The sequence below is a fragment of the Aythya ferina genome, assembly GCF_964211825.1.
Source record: "Aythya ferina genome assembly, chromosome: Z".
NCBI lineage: Eukaryota > Metazoa > Chordata > Aves > Anseriformes > Anatidae > Aythya > Aythya ferina.
Window position 1 is genome coordinate 66,146,935 of NC_140299.1, and position 21,478 is coordinate 66,168,412.

The 21,478-nt window shown below is 37.4% G+C and overlaps 1 protein-coding gene across 2 annotated transcripts in view; it reads left to right on the forward strand.

The window, feature by feature from the left end:
- Positions 1–21,478, forward strand: part of DTWD2 (DTW domain containing 2) — an 89,898-nt gene that overhangs the window by 55,945 nt on the left and 12,475 nt on the right. For both annotated transcript variants that reach the window (XM_084503745.1, XM_084503746.1), the window contains exon 4: positions 2,102–2,291. In XM_084503745.1, coding sequence (XP_084359871.1) covers positions 2,102–2,291 — 190 coding nt within the window. The remainder of the gene's footprint in view (positions 1–2,101; positions 2,292–21,478) is intronic.

A 21,478-nucleotide genomic window follows, 5' to 3' on the forward strand; every position in this document is an offset into this window, starting at 1 on the left:
TGCTGTAGAATCATTATGCTTTTGAATTAGTTTAAAGAATTCATTATTTTCTCCTACCTTCAGAACTGAATACACATTTCAAAGACAGTGTTTTCTTACTATTATTTTTATTATTTTATTATTATTATGATCTAGGGGTTGTTAACTGTTTGAAATCTCTGTCAACCCTCAGTTAGGATACTTAGCTCTTCTGAGGATTTAGGTTCAAACATCTGAAATTAGTTACCAATTTTGTAGATTTAAACCTTGAATGCAAGGAAGTTTATAGTGAGATACCCCTTGCCTATGGTTTTGCATAGCATTATTTTTTGTTAAGCTAAGGTGATACCAAGTTACCGTAATGTAACTTATGTTTAAAAATACAGTGGGCAGGTAAATTTCCATGTAGTTCTATTTGTCACAGACTCGTCTTACAGATTTCTTTTCTCTGTTTACACTTTTTACTGTTTATTTTGGAGGGAGAGATTGTTATTCTTTTTTTAGTAAATAATGTTGACAGTAATTAAACAGGTAGTGTTGAATCAAATCAATTTGGACTGTTTGTTTGGAAACTGAAAGTGGTCAAATATTGGAGTACAAGATCTTGACATATTGGTACACTGGATTCAATTCCTCTTTCATTTTTGATGCCTCCCATATGGCCTTATATGAGTCTTAAGCTTGGAGTCTCAGTCTGAGGCACTACAAATGTGCCTGAACCTAATACTGGTGAAACGGTGTTTTCACATATGTCTCTGGAGAGAGATGATGGAGTGCACAGGTTTGAAGTACATATATGTCAGCTCAAAAAACATACTAAGCATAGCTTTCATCCCTAACATTTTCACTGTTCCCTTTTCCTTTTTCCTGTCTTGTATTGTCATTTCATTTTTTAATTTTGTCTGTCTGTCTTTCTGTCTAATAAGGAAGGTAAGAAAGGAGATTCTTGCTTGAATTTTAGAGACATGATGCAGGAATCCAACTTGCAGGACTTAAAAGCTGTAAGGTCACAGTGTCAGCTGGAGTTTGTCTGTGTGAGCTTACATCTCTAAATCCTGCCTGTTTTGGAATATGTTCTTGCTCTTAGTGGTTCTTGATAGGTAGTATGGATAACCCACTCTGTGTGCTGTCTATACCTAACCTCATTCTAATTTTAGTTGTTAATAATTCTTACTTTCTCTGTTCTGGCTTCCCTTGCCATGTCAGAGGACAGATAGTCACATGCTATTTCAGTTTTTAGTATTTTCGTGCTATTGCTGTGTTCCTCCTACCTCATCAGTCGTTCTTTATAATCTCTGAAGTGCTATGCAGATTAATTTCTTACTCTTTTTCACATGCTTTAGTCAACTCTTGTTTTGCATTTCTTGGAATTGAGGCAACTGTGAAAACAACACTGTGACACTGCTGAAATTGATTTAAGACAAGTAATACAGGGTTTGTTACAAGACCAGCTTTTTCTCATGTTCTCCCTTGCCACCTTACTCTACTATGCATTTTTAAGGCTTTTGGTAATACTTGAATGACAATCCTCTCATAGGTTTTATCAACTAACTTAGTGAATCTTGCAAAAACTTCAGGAATTTCTGTGTAAATTAACAGAATTCTTAATAGACAATAGCTATACCTCTAATTCCAGTGCCACATTTACAGGCCAACAAAAAGGAAGAAAAGCATGTGTAGGTTTTGGGGCCATAACTGTAGAAGTAGTAATAAAAAATAAAATTGAGAAGATTGTGGTACTTCTATACTTAGCACTTAAACAAATTTTACTAGAATAAGTATGATAAATTTTAGTAAACAATACAAAACATCTTTTGTTAGAGGATTACGTTAGAAGATGTTCTTAGACTTAATGATCAACGTATTGGAAAATGTTCCTTAGAGATTGTTTCATTGAGCTTTTTGCTGATTACTTTTTTGGTTGTTATTTTCCTTCTTGATAGGAGCTGAGGGACCAACACCTTCTCTTGACGTGTTGGATAGAGAGATTGATATGGATCGTTCTTGGAAAATTAAATAAAATTTGGAGAAAATGAATTGAATTTAGTATTGTAATCTGGAAGTATCTATTTGTCACGGATACCTTTAATAATTACTGTCATTCTGTGTGTGTGCATTGAAGGTACCCGGAGTTAGCAACTGTGTGCAGAAATCCCAGTACTCTTATTTTGTATCCTGGCGCTGAAGCAACCAATTTGGAAGAAGTCACTTTGGGGTCTTCCAGTCCACCAATTATGATAATCATTGATGGAACTTGGAGTCAAGCTAAAGATATATTTTACAAAAATTCACTCTTCCGGCTTCCAAAACAGGTAAGTTGTAATATGTAAATTAAAAACGTGTATAGTAGATGCTTACTTTCTGATCAGATAGAAGGAAGTGCTAAGTGAAATAATGGAATTTTTTATTCCTTTTCAAATGGAACCAGCTGACAAGGAAAGGAAAACTTGAACAACAACAATAACGAAGTATGAGTTTATGAGCAAATTCTTTATAAATATTGCTCTTTCATTTTGTCATTTGATTTTTTTTTAATTAATGCATCTAACTTCAGTGTATCACGTGTTGTTTGCAAAATTGAAAACCAGCTTGTGTCAAAAATTTTTAACTGAGGTGTTAGACAATGTTCAGTGAAACATATAATTGTATGCTACATTGCACAATAGAGAAGGTGGAAGTAGAAATTTGTAGTCACTTAAGAAGAAACAGTCTTTTTCACACATTTAGTCTTGACTATATTTAAACCTTTCTGACTTGCGGTAGATGTTCCTTAAAATTTAAGCAGAACAAATAATGGCCATGTGGGCTTGTTTGTTTGTTTGTATTTTAGGAAAATCAGCACCCACTCTGCTGTCCTTTACTTGAACTGTCAATAAGACTTAAGGTGAAGTTATACAATTATTGCAGCTCTCTTTGCCCTTATGAAAATACCTTAGATTACAATATAATGTTAATAACATTAATGGGTGTAGGTTTCTTTCACTGCATGGTATAGCATCACTATTCAGGGAATTTTTTAGAGGAGAACTGAGTGAATCTTTGGCACAGGAATCTTGAATTTAAAGGTAAAACTTAAATCTTATGTAACTGAGTCGCTGTCACTGAGGAAGTTTTTGGCTATTTGAGTTTGGTTGAACTCAATTATATTTATATTGTATAAACACATCAGGCATATGCCCTACAATGGTATCTCTGGTTAAATGTCTAAATTTAGAAATAAATCTTAGAATTTTGCAAGTAGATTTTCTATACAAAGGTCTCATTTTGCATATTTGTAGTTTTGTGTCTGCGTCGTGTGTCATTCATAATCAAGTACTTCTAAATCTGGAATTTTGAAAATTTTATTGGTTTGATTCTTTGTAAGTTTCTGAAAGGAAATGTAACTATTTTTTAAATGAGTTTTGTCATATGCTTGTCAATGGAGCATACTAAAACTGTTCAAACCTTCTACTGTGGCTAGAACTTGTCTGCAATATTGTTGGTTTAAATTTGTTTGAAAGTCAGACTGATGTCTGAAGTTCAATGCTGCCATTGCCTTAGGATTCCTATTGTGTTGGTTCTTACAGCAAGGTCCTTGATTTTGTTCCTCACCAATTACCTTACATTTGTAGTGATACAGAAATGGTGTGGTACAGCATGTTTCCTGGAGGGCTAAATGGCCTCTGGCACTCTGTAAAAAAATAGATGCACAGCACCTTGAACTGTCAAATGCAGTGGGAATAGCCCATGTGTAAGACTTGTGTAGGTCTATGTGTAGGTCTAAGTTTATAGCTTCCTTGCAATTTCTTGTTTATTATGCTTTTTTGAAACTTCAGTGGACTGCAAGCTTTTCATGTGAATTCTCAAATGTGTGGGTGTACTGAAGTATTTGTTTCCATCAGCTAGCTCCATTTGGCTATCCAAAATCACATGGAGGAGTGTTTTTTCTACAGATTAAAAGAAAAGACAGCATTTTCTCTTGGGTTACTGTGATATGGTATCTGTGAGATATTTATCCCCATATATTGCTGTAATATTGTGGTTTGGAGGGAAGTTTTTCAATGGTTATTAGAATACTGTGACATACTGTTTAACAGTGTGACCAGCAGGGCTAGGGAGGTGATCGTCCCCCTGTACTCAGCTCTGGTGAGGCCGCACCTCGAATACTGTGTTCAGTTTTGGGCCCCTCGCTACAAGAAGGACATCGAGGTGCTTGAGCGGGTGCAGAGAAGGGCGACGAAGCTGGTGAGGGGCCTGGAGAACAAGTGCTACGAGGAGCGGCTGAGGGAGCTGGGCTCGTTCAGCCTGGAGAAGAGGAGGCTCAGGGGTGACCTTATCGCTCTCTATGGGTACCTCAAGGGAGGCTGTAGCGAGGTGGGGGTTGGCCTGTTCTCCCACGTGCCTGGTGACAGGACGAGGGGGAATGGGCTTAAGTTGAGCCAGGGGAGTTTTAGGTTAGATGTTAGGAAGAACTTCTTCACTGAAAGGGTTGTGAGGCACTGGAACACGCTGCCCAGGGAAGTGGTGGAGTCACCATCCCTGGAAGTCTTCAAAAGACGTTTAGATGTAGAGCTTAGTGATATGGTTTAGTGGGGACTGCTAGCGTTAGGTCAGAGGTTGGACTCGATGATCTTGAGGTCTCTTCCAACCTAGAAAATTCTGTGATTCTGTGATTCTGTGATACTGCTTGCTTGGTCATATAAATGTAGCTTTTATTTTTATTTCTTAAATATTTCCATGAGACTGGGATTATTTGTCCAGGTGTAATTGGTGACAAAATTTCTTTTTCATTCAGGGGTGTTATTGAAATTATATTATGGAAAAAAAGGTAAATACTGGCATTTTTAATAATGGAAAAAAAATTCCTTCATTGTTGGATCACCCTTTTGTCAGTGAAAAGCTGGCTGTTACTTCTGGGGACAAACCAGAGGCAATATGCAAATTTATAAAAATCCAAGCCCTCGTTGACTATGATGTTAGAATAATTTAAATGGAATACTGTTAAGTCAACATGCTGCTAATTCAAAAAAAGAGCTACGACTGTAACTGCTTAAGTTGTAAATAATTTGCTTTAGGGGATGAAATCTGTTTGATATCAAATCTGGGAATTGCTTTTAAGCTCTTAGCAATCAAGTTATATTGTTGTAAATGAAATGGAAGAGTAGATTCTAGGTTTTAGTCCAATTGTTTTGGCTTTCAGAGGAAGATGAAATTTACAGCTAGGAACTTATGGGATTCATTTCAATGTATTTCAGTTTAACTGCAGTTTTATGAACAGATTTTATGGAACTTATTTCACTGCAATTCATTTCAAGTTCTGCAGAACATTTGTCTTACACTGGCATACTTGATCACTGATACATGACTTGCCTTTAAGTAAGAAAGTGGTAACATACATAATCTCTTTAGTTGGACCCTACCAAATTTGCCAAAAAGTCAAACATTCCTAAATCTGTAAAATGGCTATTCAAAATTCAGAGTGTATTCCTGAGTTAAGAAAAGCTGAAGAAAATGCAGTCTTAGCCTATTCACTTGGACAAGGGAGATAAATTCTATTCCTTTTAAAACCTGCAAAAACAGTTTTAGCTTTATTAGTCGAAACCTAACTATTCCTGTGCTTTTGCAACTTCTCTGTTTTATTATTATTTTTTTTTCAGCTGGGAGAAATTAATAACTGCAAATATAAGATCTGAATTTTTCAGCTGGATTCCAGCTTAGTATTCCACACACACACAAAATCTTTTCTATTAATTTGTATTCTGATTTGTGTCCTTACTTGAAAATTAATTTGGTTGAGTAGCTTAGGTGTTTTAAGTGTCTGTGGCTTCCACTCTTTTACATCCTTACTGCTGGTAGAACTTCTCTCAGTTGCTATATTTGAGGCACGTAATCTCTGCAGAAGCTGGAACAAATAGAAGTGTACTATGTGTTTTCTAAAGTGACTTTTTTCCCCCAATCCTTTTTAAAGCTGACTTGAGTTCTTCTGTTTTGTGTCACTCAACTTTGTTTGAAGGCCTGAAATTCATGCCACTTTCTTATATCAATCTGAAACCGATACTCCTTTTCTTTTTTCTTTTCTTTTCTTTTCTTTTCTTTTCTTTTCTTTTCTTTTCTTTTCTTTTCTTTTCTTTTCTTTTCTTTTCTTTTCTTTTCTTTTCTTTTCTTTTCTTTTCTTTTCTTTTCTTTTCTTTTCTTTTCTTTTCTTTTCTTTTCTTTTCTTTTCTTTTCTTTTCTTTTCTTTTCTTTTCTTTTCTTTTCTTTTCTTTTCTTTTCTTTTCTTTTCTTTTCTTTTCTTTTCTTTTCTTTTCTTTTCTTTTCTTTTCTTTTCTTTTCTTTTCTTTTCTTTTCTTTTCTTTTCTTTTCTTTTCTTTTCTTTTCTTTTCCTCTCCTCTCCTCTCCTCTCCTCTCCTCTCCTCTCCTCTCCTCTCCTCTCCTCTCCTCTCCTCTCCTCTCCTCTCCTCTCCTCTCCTCTCCTCTCCTCTCCTCTCCTCTCCTCTCCTCTCCTCTCCTCTCCTCTCCTCTCCTCTCCTCTCCTCTCCTCTCCTCTCCTCTCCTCTCCTCTCCTCTCCTCTCCTCTCCTCTCCTCTCCTCTCCTCTCCTCTCCTCTCCTCTCCTCTCCTCTCCTCTCCTCTCCTCTCCTCTCCTCTCCTCTCCTCTCCTCTCCTCTCCTCTCCTCGAGTCTCCTCGAGTCTCCTCTCCTCTCCTCGAGTCTCCTCGAGTCTCCTCGAGTCTCCTCTCCTCTCCTCGAGTCTCCTCTCCTCGAGTCTCCTCTCCTCTCCTCGAGTCTCCTCTCCTCTCCTCGAGTCTCCTCTCCTCTCCTCTCCTCTCCTCGAGTCTCCTCTCCTCGAGTCTCCTCTCCTCGAGTCTCCTCTCCTCGAGTCTCCTCTCCTCTCCTCTCCTCTCCTCTCCTCTCCTCTCCTCTCCTCTCCTCTCCTCTCCTCTCCTCTCCTCTCCTCTCCTCTCCTCTCCTCTCCTCTCCTCTCCTCTCCTCTCCTCTCCTCTCCTCTCCTCTCCTCTCCTCTCCTCTCCTCTCCTCTCCTCTCCTCTCCTCTCCTCTCCTCTCCTCTCCTCTCCTCTCCTCTCCTCTCCTCTCCTCGAGTCTCCTCTCCTCGAGTCTCCTCTCCTCGAGTCTCCTCTCCTCGAGTCTCCTCTCCTCGAGTCTCCTCTCCTCGAGTCTCCTCTCCTCGAGTCTCCTCTCCTCGAGTCTCCTCTCCTCGAGTCTCCTCTCCTCGAGTCTCTCCTCTCCTCTCCTCGAGTCTCCTCTCCTCGAGTCTCCTCTCCTCGAGTCTCCTCTCCTCGAGTCTCCTCTCCTCTCCTCTCCTCTCCTCTCCTCTCCTCTCCTCTCCTCTCCTCTCCTCTCCTCTCCTCTCCTCTCCTCTCCTCTCCTCTCCTCTCCTCTCCTCTCCTCTCCTCTCCTCTCCTCTCCTCTCCTCTCCTCTCCTCTCCTCTCCTCTCCTCTCCTCTCCTCGAGTCTCCTCTCCTCTCCTCGAGTCTCCTCGAGTCTCCTCTCCTCTCCTCTCCTCTCCTCGAGTCTCCTCGAGTCTCCTCGAGTCTCCTCGAGTCTCCTCGAGTCTCCTCGAGTCTCCTCGAGTCTCCTCTCCTCTCCTCTCCTCTCCTCTCCTCGAGTCTCCTCGAGTCTCCTCTCCTCTCCTCGAGTCTCCTCTCCTCTCCTCGAGTCTCCTCTCCTCTCCTCTCCTCGAGTCTCCTCTCCTCGAGTCTCCTCTCCTCGAGTCTCCTCTCCTCGAGTCTCCTCTCCTCGAGTCTCCTCTCCTCGAGTCTCCTCTCCTCGAGTCTCCTCTCCTCGAGTCTCCTCTCCTCGAGTCTCCTCTCCTCGAGTCTCCTCTCCTCATTTCTGCTAGCTGTTGAAATGTTTTCCACAGATTTGTGAAAGAGCAGTTAATTTTAGTGACATTCAAGATAATTGCTCATTTATGCCACTTCACTACTAGCTTTGTCTGTCCCAAGACATTTGGCAGATCTGATCAGTAGGAACATTATGGTAAGAGAGGACTGTGTGTAGATTCTCCATTTTGTCATCTCTGTCCTCTTCCTGGTATCTTATTTCTCTTTCATTATGTTGGTGAGAGTAGCTTTTGATTTTTTTCCTACTGGGTTGAGATTACTGCTATTTCTTAGTATTTCTAAGTACCCTTCTCTGAGATCCATGACTGGAGGAGATGGCTAATTGTTTTTAAGATTTTGCTCTTAAATGTTTTAAACTTTACTATTCCAGAATATTGCTGCTGTAGAACCTGTTTCTTATTCTGTATTGGTATCTTTTTTTTTTTTTTTTTTTTTAATCTAATGAAGTGTTAACATGTAAGGTAAATCTAGTTTCTAAATGACTTCAAGAAATAAAAATATCTGAATATGAAAGAAATTGATGATATTTTTTTTTTTCAGAAAAGAAGCTAATGTTTTGCAGATTGTTATCCTGCACCTAATTTTATTTATTTATTTATTTATGCAGTGAAGTTCAGCTTATTTCACTTTATTCCTTCTTAGCATTTAAACTTGCATGTTATCGTTCAGGAACAAGTCATAAAGTGACCAGCTAGCGAAGCATCATTTGATAGAAACAGCTAACTCTTCTGAATAATCAAGAAAATTAAGGGACATAAGGTGGAGTCACACGAAAGGTATTGGAAACAAAGTATTTTCCAAATACTTTTCTTAAACAGCTTCATGCTGGAAATTTTTTTCCCATGTGTTAAGGTTCCATTTTGCCTGAGAACCATACCTTTATTGAAATGAATATAAAGAATATAGTCAGTCATGCATAAGCCAGGAGAATTCATAGAGCACTACAAAATTGGAAAGGTTATAGCCAATCTAGTTTTTCATAATAGTTGAAAAAGTTTTTTAAGCACAAAATTGGAATCTTCAACACAGCAAAAATTGATAAATTCATAATGCAAACAAAGTGACATAAAAAGGATCTGTGTTAATGTATAAAGCTGAAGTATTTGTTCTAAACTGCCAACATACTATTGAGTATATAAAATGTAGAAGGTCAATAAAAGTTCAGGATAAATTCTGCTCTTAATTAACCTTATTTATTGCAGCTTAATTTGTTTGATCATCCTGATGTAACTAAAATATCATGCAGGTGCTTGTCAGGAACACCGGGTAAGAAACATAGCTATGAAGAAAATCAGCCTTCTGACATTTTAGTCATGCAAATTCTGTTTTGCCTATTTCTTATTGCAGCAAGTGTCCGAAGGGACAAAGGAAGTTATTAATCAGGTTCATATATTGTCATTATATATATATGTTATCATCATTGTTGAAAATAAATTTCTTAAAATGCTTAAATTCTTTTATTTTATTATTTTTATTGCATTATATTATCTGTAGTATTTAAATCCCATCCCAGTGGTTTACCTTTTTTTTTTTTTTTTTTTTTTTTTTTTCCAAATTGAAGAAAAGAAGGGTGAAATTTTAAGTGTCATAAATAAGTGTTATTTATTGACTTGAATTCTGCTTGTGGGACCACTTCTTCACGCTGTCCCTTTGTTCTTTCACACTGGGCCTCTTGTAGAAGTCTGCTGGACCAGAAGGATTTTAATGCTAGATGACAATAGGTAGATAATAGTCAAATTTTGAAGATGGTGCACCCTTCAAGATTGAAGAAGCTCCAGTGTTTAATGCCATTTAAAAATGGTTGGCAATTCAGAAGTCTTAAAATCAAAAATCCCTCTCCGTTGTAATTGAGAGGGATGTTCTGCCGATGGTGCATATTTCCTCGAGCTAGTTTTGAACCTATCAGTTTAAACTAGGCTGTTTTATGCATCAGTAGCAATTTTACGGCACCAGTGTGGTGTGACACAGCATGTGCTGTATAAGTGTGATTACAATCCTGGTAAACACTTATTAGCTTAAGCCCATGCTGTTAAGTGCTAGCTGACTTGAACTTATCTATGTAAATGCTCATATGGTCTAACTGAAAGTCAAAGAAGTATGGGCTAAATACATCTGCAATTTGGCAATCTGGCTGTGTAAATTTTTTAGACCTCATAAAAAATATAACCCTGTAACTGTTAAAATGTTTGTTTTATTGAAAGAATGGACAGAAATTATTGATCACTAAAATACCAGTGATTCTTTTAAAATTCTGAAATCTTGCTTAATGCAAAATGAAACTGAAAAAAATATTTGAGGTAAGACATATAGAAAATGATTTAATAAAAATAAAGTAAGATATTGGATTGGAATATGGAATTAGTATTCACCTTCATAAGCTTTCTCCTTTCATTCTGTGATTTTTGAGTAGTGTTTTTTTTCCCAAAACTTTAATTTCATAAGAATTAATTATATTTAATAAGTGATAGTATTAAAAGATCCAGTTAAAACAGTACATTACTGTACTTTAGATTCACTTTACTTTAGGTTCACTATAAATTTAAAATTTATCTTGCGTCCTGCAGGAAATTAAAAAATGATTGCTGTTTACAAATGAATCTGCTAGTACTGTAGGAGTTTATTACACCTGAAAGACTAGGTATAGATTACATATACATGTGAATTTGAGGAATCTTCACTTGCACATAACAATTTTTGGTCTTTCTGAAACTGTGTTTTGAACAAAAATTAATATAGGTGGGAGCAAAGGTAAATGTGGCAATGTTAATCTGGATCCCTATCCACATGAAGATGAACAAAAGCATGTAATCACAAGGTAACCCTGAAAGCTCAGTTGCAGTCCATTGCAGTGTGTAGCTGTATACAGTGTTTAAGACTGCAAAAATGAGCCGTCTTGTTATCGTTAGGGCAAATCACAGACTTCTTTCTGAGACAGTTTTGAGGCTTTTTTTGAATGATGAAGTACCGATACAAATGTTGATACTCAGTTCCTAGGGAAAAATATGGGAAAAGAGCAGAAATATTTTAACAGTTCGTAGCAGATTTTCAGCATTGCTTGGACCACAGCCTTTAACAACTGCATTTGCAGCCTGTCTGAATTAGCATTTTGAACTTTAAAGAAAAGAGTAGTCTGCTGTCCCTACCCTTCTTTTTTACTGGAATTCCATAGCAACTGCTGTTTTAAAGTGTTTAAATTCCTAGTGAAAATGAAGTACAAAGTGACTCTTGAAGTTTTAAGAATTAATAAATATATTAAGATATTTTTGATACTGATGGGTTGTTTGGTTGTTACTAAATGTAACAGGGCTAAAATCAATATTTAGTCTGAAATATTTTATATGCTAGTTGATACTTGCTGTTATTCAGATCACATTCAGCTGCAAGAGTTTTAGTGACGTTGTTAGAATTCTTTATTGAAAGTACATCTCCCTGCAGGAAAAAAAAAAAATGTTTTCCCATGTTGAATTGTGGCCTAATTGGCTTAGGTCTCTTTTGTCGAGTTTAAAGTTTGTATTTAATGGTTTGAGTGTTATTTTGTCTTTGCTTGTGCAGTTCTGATAGTACAGTATTAAGTCAGAACTTCTGCTGTAATGACAAGTAGCCATCTATCAGACGTGTAGTACTGAAGGTACCAGTTTAACATGGAGCACTGTGAAGTATATATACTTAAGCACTGTTTCTATAAGTGTGTGTTATCTACTATTTTGTGCTTAGAGGTACTTGTGCAAACCAGCATAACCTCTGAATAGTTAAAATTAGCCGTCAGGTGGTAAAAGAATATACTAACACTGTCTGTAAGCAAACACCAGCAGTATTGACTGCTTAAATTTTATTCACCCTGTGACTGTGTTCTGTGTTTTGTCTGTCTAATTGAACTAGACGCTGAGGCCAACACTGCAGGATTTGCTGTCTTTTGCCAATTTTTGTAGTTTAGTTTTTGTCTTAATTAGAGAAATAGGGCTGGGCCTCTGTAATTGCTAACTCTTGTTCTGAGCACATGGGTTCCTCCTATATTCAAACTGTGATAGTTTGCCTTAAATTCAATTACATGAATATACACACTGGCTTTTAATAGCCTCTATTTTGATGAACTTTGTGAAAGATCAAGACAAAAACTAGAATTGGGTGAAGAGAAAGAGACTGTCATATGCATGTGCATTATAATTCATGTCTAAATATTCTGTGAGTGATTCTCTGTGTGACTGTGTGTTTTTTGTTTCATGTTTTGAAACTCTGGGTTTATAATGCTATTTTGCAAGATCAAAATGAGTAGAATGTCATTAGATGTGGAACTTTGGAAGTTTTTTGTTCTAGAGAATTGGGTAGATATTATCTACCCTATGGTAGATATTAACACTCTAGATAGACTAGGGCGGCTACTCTAGTCCTTACGGTCACTTCAACTTGCCAGACATGAACTGGGAGTACCACACAGCTGATACAAGCAGGTGCTGGAGATTCTTAAAATACCTTGATAATAACTTCCTGGTACAGGTGCTAAGGGATCCAACTAGGAAAGGTGCCCTCCTAGATCTGTTGCTTGTTAAAAGAGAGGGTCTCATGGGTGTTGTGGCAATTGGTGGCCGTCTTGGCCATAGTGACCATGAAGTAGTTGAGTTTAAAATCTTTGTTAATAGGAGGAAAACTGCCACCAAAACTTCAGCCTATTATTATATTATATAATTTATACACAATAATATATATAATACAATACAATACAATATAATATATATAATATTAATATATATATATTTTGAATGATTTTAAAGTTACTATAGGATATTTTAATAACTTTTATGTTTTTTTTTTTGACAATGTTTTTTCTTTTTGAAAAGAAGATTTGGAAAAGTTCAGCTCTTCCAGAAAATCCCAGAGGAAATATATTTATGGCTATAACATACTTTATCATTATTATTTTAATTTATGACTTACTGTCTGATATTTTTTTAATAAAAAATAATGAGCTTGGAAAAACTTTACAGCAGGAACTTATAAGACACATTGCTTAAGGTGACTTTTATAGTTTATAATATGATTACAGTAATTGTGTCTTGTACTCTATGAGCTGGCACCCTTTAGAGAAGCACATTATCCCGGGATGTTTTGCATAACCACAACTGAGGAAGAGACCACAAGCATTAGAATATGCACTACAGGCTTTCTTGCAACAGCTGTTGTGCTTTGCAAAGGTAGTACAGAAAAAGTATTGCATTAACTTGGACCAGAGGATGCAATTATTTCAGAGGGAAGAACAAGCTGGTTTGCACAGCAGGCATGCTTGGCACAGTTAGGCTGCTAGTATATTGTATGAAGCAATCACAGAGCACTGTGGGTGAAGCTGCTTCCATTTATGAGGAGATAAGCATAGCATAGTGGGAACAGATGGCTAAAAACCACATTTGACCTTCTACTACTTCATCACCAAAAAAAGGCTGAAAAAAAATAACCTAGGGACAAGCACAAATATAAAAATATGGGCAAGCTATCCCTAGTAATTACCATTTTATTTGATGTAGGTGATAAGTGAATCAGTTTTATTTATGTTTTAGTGTGTCTAGGACACTGTAAATCTAAGCATCTGCTAGCAAGTACCTAAATGGATTAATTCTGTCATCTTGTTTTTCTTTTTTTTAAAGAGCCAATTCTATAGAGTAATTATGTTTATACTTGTAGAAAGAAATGAATATTCACTTCTTAAAAATGTTGAACTTTGAAAGTGCTGCACAGTTGAGTTTGAGAATTGGGGTAGGGGAGGAATTCATATACTGGTGTTAGGGTTTCAAATAATAATTTACACTGGATGTACAATAATGTATGAAAATGATAGGTCGTTTCATTTAATTTTTAAGCTGACATCTATCTAGCCAATTGTCCAGAGAAATGTTATTTCAGACAGTCAGGAAAGGGGTATAAGATGCATTTCACTTTTAATTATTTTGCGTTTTCTGCTTGTGTGTTTACGCATAAGATTTATGCGTAATCATCTGTGATTCCTTGACATTTTGTAGTCATGCAGTACTTTTTTTAACACCTCAGAAGAGCACAGTACATTTTTATGAAGTTTGAGTTTTCCACTTGTAATGTTGCCATTTGCATAGGTTGTGTGACTTTTTGCTTCTGGCCTTATTCACCTGGTGTGCCTGCTTGTGCTTGAGTAGGCGTGGTTTGAGGCTAGTGGTAACTTCACATTCCCTTTCCGTCTATGATTCTTTGTTGTACTCCTCTGCTAGTTAATGGGCATAATAATGCCAGTAGCATAATGCCAACAAATCATCCTGTCTATTTGTGCATTTATCACAGGATTGCTGTTACTGAAATGTTCAACACCTCATTTTCTATCAGCCTTTAGCAGGTTTTGACACATCTTTGTTTTTCTTATACTTCATTTTTCTTGTAAAAATTGGTATCGTCAGCTTATATCTGGTGTCTTGCAGCAAATTTTTAACTCTTAAGGTACACTGTTCAGTTTCAGCTTGCAGTGTATGCTCTAATGAGCTTGATAGGTGGTTAAGATTTGTGAGCATATGTTTATACAACAGCACGAATTCTCATGTGAGTTGATATTTTGATACTTCAGATGAGATTATGCCTGTGATCTCTTGCTGTCCCTCTCTCTCTGTCACCACCCTTCATCCCTAACAGACTTACTTTTTTCTGTGAGGTAGCTTTCAGATCAGGGAATCATTGGTAAATCAGGCACATTGTAACTGGTAATTTAACAATTGTAAGTTATTTGTTTATTTCTCCTCTTGGAAAAGAAGTGAGTTTGAAGCTTATGGCAGAAGCACCCAGAAATGATGATAATGTGTAAATGTGTTATTATTAAGAGGTTTTGACAAATACTACCTACAGTAATTTTTGTGCATATTTGTAGATTTTCAATACTAGTTTTTGATCATCTAGAGTCATTGAGAGCATTTATTTGTAGTAATTCTTAGAGAAGAACGACATAAAATAGAAGTTATTTCAGCTGGCACAAAGTAGACTATCTGTGGCTGTTTTTTAATGTGGGCCCTATCATTAAAGATTTAATTATATTGATCTAAACACCTAGCAGTATTTGGCACATGCCTAAAATATCTTTATCAGAAAAGATGCTAATCTTCTGTATTGTATGCATCATGCTGTATGTACAAGGATGTGCAGCTAAGAGACTGTCATTCTGACTGATGCTTTAAACTTCCAGGGCACATATGATGCAAAGGAAGTTCTCAAAATGAGGATAGTTTATTCCAGAAAAATCTTTTGGTCACAAAATTTATGTTCAGCTCTAGAACGATCAATATTCTGAGCTGTTAAAATTTGTTCAAGTTGACAGCTTATAGTCTTTACTTTTTTTCCTTGAGGTATTTTCCAGATAGAAATACTTACTTCCCTTCTGCAAATTCACTAATTTATTTGGAGCTTCCATCTTGCTTCTTTCTGTTTCATTGTTCTTAAATATATTTGATACAACAGGAAGCAGCCAGTGCCTTGTTCTTGTGTCTTTTGTCTGTACAGCAATATCTGATTTTTTCTTAATTGGGCTTTCTTTTTGTTCTACCTTTCCAGTGGTCTTATGTGTTACTTGGTATGAAAGTAATGCAAATCTTCTTTTTGGCCTCACTACATAAACGCTCACAAGATCAAAACTTTTTACAGAAAAGTAGTATGTTGTATTGTTTTGGAATTTGTCATGGAAGTTGCTGGTATTGATAAAAGGCACTTCGCAGCCATTCCGGAAGAGTGAATTTGCAGGATTAGTTATGAATCAAGGGGACACCTATGATTTATTTTTAAAAGTAAAATTAAGATGATCAGATGATCGTCTCTGTGGCTCTCCTCTGGACTCATTCTGATATTTCCATGTCTATTTCATTCTACTATTACAAAAAGTCAGAGACTCAGAGAAGTGTTCCCATGCTCGTTCTCCAGTCCCCTCACTACACAATCCACTTGACCCCTTCAGCGAGGAGCTGGGCAGTGCATGGTGGCTCCTGCACTGTTAGCACTCTCCTGTCTTCATCCAGCTTCAGTGTGGTCTTTTTTTTTCTGTCTCCACTTTCCTCCTGCGCTGTTCCTTTTTGTCTTTTTTTTTTTTTTTTTTTTCCCCCTCTCTGTTTGCTACCCTTTGTTAAACAATTGTGCTACAAGATCCTTTGCTTTGTTCAAAGATGCTGCATGCTTGGCTGATGGGTACAATGGTAGGTCCCCTGCAGATCTGGCTGGAACAGCCATGTGTGGCACAGCTCCTTAAGCATCATCAAAGCTTAAACAGATGTGCTATCAATTCTGTACAGGCTGTGGGAATTGACATGGTAGCAATGTGCACATGCATTCTGCGAAGCTCCACCCCTCACTCCTGTGCAACTCCCCAAACCAAAAGCATCACACTGATTTTATCAACAGTATACATTCTATACATCTATCCATTGCTCCACATATCCCTCTATCAGCTGACCCCAAACACTTCTTTTCCTACAGAGTACAGTGTTTACAAGTGTCAAAAGCCCCAGGGCTCTGCTTCCTGGTGCTGTCAGTGGTATTCCACCAGCTCTGGTTTCCCAGCATCTCCATAGCCAGTACAGAGGCCTCTCTCTGGGACAATAGTTGCAGACCTCCCTCATTACTGTAATTTCGCTCTGAGAGAAGGACTGTTGAGTGATCATGCCCCAGCAGACTGATGTAACTGGATTAGTCTGTATGGGCTCTGTTAATTTACTATTAGGCTACTTAGTTTTCATATCCCAGATGTCGGAGTGCCCTGTTCCTGCTCTCTGACAGCTCCCACCTTTCACAGCCCAGGCAGCTCTGAGCACAGGTTCCCACAGAGCTCCAGCACTGCTAGCTGCTGATTCCAGTTTGCACTGAGAACTCACCAGCTGCCCCTGTTACACCAGCAAAGCCTGCTGGTTGGACTCCTCAGCTCTGCTCAGTGGTCCTGGTCTGCCTCTAGTGCTGGTCCAGGCCACCATGGCACAGCCTTGAAGCAGGACCTGGCTATTGTGGAACTGTCTGCAACCAGCTGTATCTGGCACAGGAAACCTTCCACCAACGTCTGCCCTCCAGCTACAAAAACCCTGACAATTAATGTCCAATTGACATTGACAAATGAGTAGGTTCTAGGTCTGAATCTCTGTAATGTGACTCACCTTGTAGGGACTCCCAAACGGGCTCAGAAATGCACAGGGAGCATGCCTCTTTTCCGTAAGAGAAATAGGAAGGTGTCTTCCTGGCTTCACGACACCGCTCCAGGCATCCAGGGCAGTAATGGCTGTGAGAAGACAAGTGTAATAGGTGACAAGCTGTGGAGCATGAGGTTTTCACTTTGAAATAGGTTGTTCTAAGTCATCAGTGCTGGGTGCACAAAGTAGACAGCGGGTTTCTTTCAAAGAGGGCCAAGTTTTTAGATCCACTTCTCCGCTAGGAGGGAAGATGAGTTTAGGGAGCCCCTGTTGCTGAAGATGCTGTTTTGCTGAAGTGCTTTCAGCTCATTTAAACAACAACAAAGCAAGGTTTTTATGATGTGTTTCAATGAGTGATGGGCTGTTAGTTCAAGCATCCTAGCCAAATTCTTCCAATGTAATTAAAAGTTCTCTAAAACTCAGTTTCCCTCATTTTTCCAACTGAATTAAGTGTTCATTGTTGCACAACTTTATGGTCTTGAAATGAACTGTATAATGAACTAGAAAAAACGGTGACCTACTGGTAGGTGAGGTAAATGCTACCATATGCTTTCTTTTTTAATTATTGTTTTTTTTTCCTGCCAGTTACTCATATTTATATGAGGTTTTAGGAATCCTGTGATAAAAGGTACTTTGCAAATGTGTAGTCTTACAACTCTTAAAACTTTCAAGAAGTTCCACATTTATATGTAAATGATAGTTTGAAGTGAAGACCTTCAGGGCAGTTTGTTAAGGAACTTGTTTGGGGCAGTAAGCCAAAAACTTTCAAGGTATCATACAAATATTCATATTTGGCACTGCCTGTATAAAAGTATAATTCCTGCTGAATTTATTTAATCCCTTCTGCTTGGCCTTTGTGTAAAATTCTTACTTCATGCACAGGATAGGCACAGTCCACTAAATGTGCTTGTTTCCAAACAATGTGGTCAGCTTGTTGAGAATGCTTATTGATAATCTAAACTACCGTAGTACTCAAAAAAAAAAAAAATATAAAGAAAAAAATCTTCAAAATACTTCATCTTCTTTAAGAGAAAGGAAAGTTTTACCAAAGGTGTTACTAATGACAGAAAGTTATGATCTTTGACCTCATCTTTGACCTCATAAACTGGTTAATTAAAGGCATTGCTGCCACTTTACAGTCAGCATTCTAAAGAGGCCCTAAAAGTTTGAAGCATCAAGGCTATATGTTATCTTGAAATGCAGTTAATGAAAGAGAATCTTAACAATGTATTGGGCTGGAGAAACTCTTTCTTTTTCCTAGCTTCTGAGAAACATGCACCAAAATGTGTTTTACAATTTGGAAAACAGTGTGATGAAGTATTTATGAAGAACTTGTGCATTTCTGTTTCTTCCACATATTTGCTGACCATCTTATAATGTACTTGGACAGTTATGAACACAGACTGCTACTTAAGTTTCCAGAATTTTGATCTTTCACCAAAGCCAGACACATAAACATCTGCTGTAAGAATTTATTGGCATTTTACCCTGTTACTCACATCAAAACTTCATCCATGTGTGAACAGCACTTACTAGACGAACTTCACCGTTTCTGTACTGCCTCTGCTGAGTGAGCATGGGCTCACAAATACTTCAGAGAGCCTCAGAGTATGTCTTATCGAACAGCTTGCTTGAAGTGCTCTCATTGTAGGGAATCTTCTGAAGAACGTTCTCTTCTGTAAGTCAGAGAAACGATGCTCAGATGATTGGCAGAACCTCACTCACTGTGTGCTGCGTCAGCAGTAAGAAAGGGTGGCACTGCACTAATAGTGGGAAAGCAAGGTGAGGGATCTTTGTTCAAACAAGCTGATATAAAACAGTTACTAATTTCAAACAAACAAAAAGAAAATTAAAAAAAAATATTCTAGGTATCCGTCTCCTTTTCAGCTCTGGTGTTGAGATTGTTGCCACTGGACTTGCTTGCTTGGAGAAGCCTATAGGAAAGAAAGGAAGAGATAAATGCTATACAGGAAATGATGAAGAGCTATCTTGTTTAATGTAAAGTGTATGGCAGGTAGAATAAAAAGCAAAAGTGTCAACAGGTGTAAGACATAGAAATGTAGCTGACAGAGACTTTGGACAGCACTTCAAGTTGCAGCAATGCTCTAATTATCAATGCAAAATTGGCAGCATACGCAGTTGAGCAGAAGCTGAACTTCATTCTGCTACTTTCCAGTAATGATGGGTAGAGCCTTGAAAGAGTTCACAGATGAACTGTAATGGCTTGAGATGTGTGAGTAGTTGTATTGATGCACTCTTAAAATACAGTGTTGTTAGTAGTCTGGTCTGTTGTTACGTTTAGATAATAAAGCTTTATTTGGGGATCTCCTGTTTTCAAGCCTAGAGAATTAAATAAGGGATAGCAGTCTGTTACTGAAAGAATGTCCAAAGAGCAGGAGAATTTCTGTGCCAGGGCTAGCAGCTGTTCTGAAATGTAATCTGCCATGTAGATAAACCCGTCCCAGAGGTGGTTATCAACTACCTCCTAATACAGTTAGTGCTCACAGACATGGGTGCAATACAGATTAAGATGTATAGGCAATTGTCTGAACGCCTTGAGAGAGGATTACATGTAATGTAAAAATTCAAGCGTAAGACAATCCATTCACATACATACAGAAAACATACAGAATTAGAGTGAACAAAAGACAGCAAGAATCACTATCATTATCTGTCTACACCTTAGTTCATTCCTTTTCCGATGTTCACTTTCTAGATTATTTTTATAAAGTGACCTATTCAGTTTGCTCAGGACATACAGAGAAAAAAACAAAAGAGCTCTTTCATTCTCAACAGCTATGGGACTTGGCAAGTGGATATATGAGAACCAATTGAAAAACAATGCCAGGTAGAAAGAGATACTTAAATACTTAAGTTTGCCATAGAACCTAAGTAAGTGGCCTATGCCCAGTTCAATTATGAAAGGAACAGGGTTAAGGTGGTAAATAAGGGGTGCAGGCAGGCAGGAGGCTGATCAGAACCCAAGGCAATGGAGGCCAGTCAACAACAGATCCATGAGTTGCTGACTCCTTGGTGGTTTGGTTTTGGTTTTAGTTGGGTTTGGTTCTTTTACCTGTAGATATGCTTCTATAGGGGTGGAGAGGTGTACTATGTGTGTGGAGTCTGTGTATTTGTAGCTCTAATTCTCTGTATTTCTGTATATCCATTTTTACAGAGGGTTATGCATTCAGTCGTGCATCCTACTACTAATGGGAGAAAATACCTTGTTTCCACTGACTTGTTCTATAAACATTTTTGCTTTAGATCTATAAGATTTTACTGATAATCTCATAGAAGACAGTCACTTGTATCTGCAAACTTGGATAATACATTTTTGTTTCTGATTTATGCTGGTGTTTTTGAAATGTTTTAATTTTTGAAGTTGCAAGAAAACTTTGTTTTCATTAAATAAGCAGATTGCGTCTTCCTACTGAACGATGACTTCAACAATAAAAAAGTTAAAATGTGTTATATGTTCTGAAATGTTTGAGTGTGTTTAGGTTTTAGCTGCTATCTCATTTCAACTGAAACACTCAAGAAATATTTTTGGACTCTGAAGAACAATGTGTTTTATGCTAGGACTGTCTGACACTGCCGTTTGAGAGACTGACATCAGTGGGTGAGAACTGAGAATTACTTTGGGTCAAGACTTTATTCATTCAAGTAGAGATATGATGCTGAGCAATCACCAGGAGTCTGTCCTTCTGACATTTAGGTTAATTTGAATTACATTTGTCCACTTTGACATTTTTCTGTTCATAAGTATATATTTATTGCCTCAATACAGTGACATTTCCTTTGTGACTGAAAGGTCTCAGTTAATTTGTCAGATGTCTGTAGGCTATGCTATTTTCGTCCTTGAATTGTGGGCAGAAACTTTGCTTTTAAACTATTTCTTTGCACTTTCTTTCATAATTATTGTTAAACTCTTTGCTTCTATTTCATATCTATATAATTGAATACTACTGCTGCTAGAAAAATTCAGAAACAGTTGCCAGTTTTGTACTATAGTGCACGTACTGAAGTTCTTGTGGTATATGAACACTTTGTAAAAAGTAAGCTAGAAATAGTTTTCATTTTGATTTAGCTTGCTTTCAAAAAGAAAACTATATGATTAATTGAGAGATTCTTTTTCTTTTAATCTTTCTTTACTTGTTCCCTCCTATCCCCACCAAAGTTCTCAGGAGCTTCTTCCACTGCTTTTTCTTCCTTAAAAGGAAGGTCTTACTACTATTTAACACATTATAAGTAAAAAGAAACCAGAGAAAGCAAAAGTAATTAGTAAGTTCCAAAGAACAAAGCTGTTGTGTTGATGCTACTTTATGACACTGAGGTATTTAATTTCCCTTTTCAATTTTCTGATATTTGCAGGTAATTAAAGTTAAATGGCTGTGACAATACACGTAATTAAATTTGCTTTCTACATTTCACGACCCCATTCTCTAGATCTGTACTCTGCTCATTGACTGAATTTACTTGCAGTACTTTCCTGT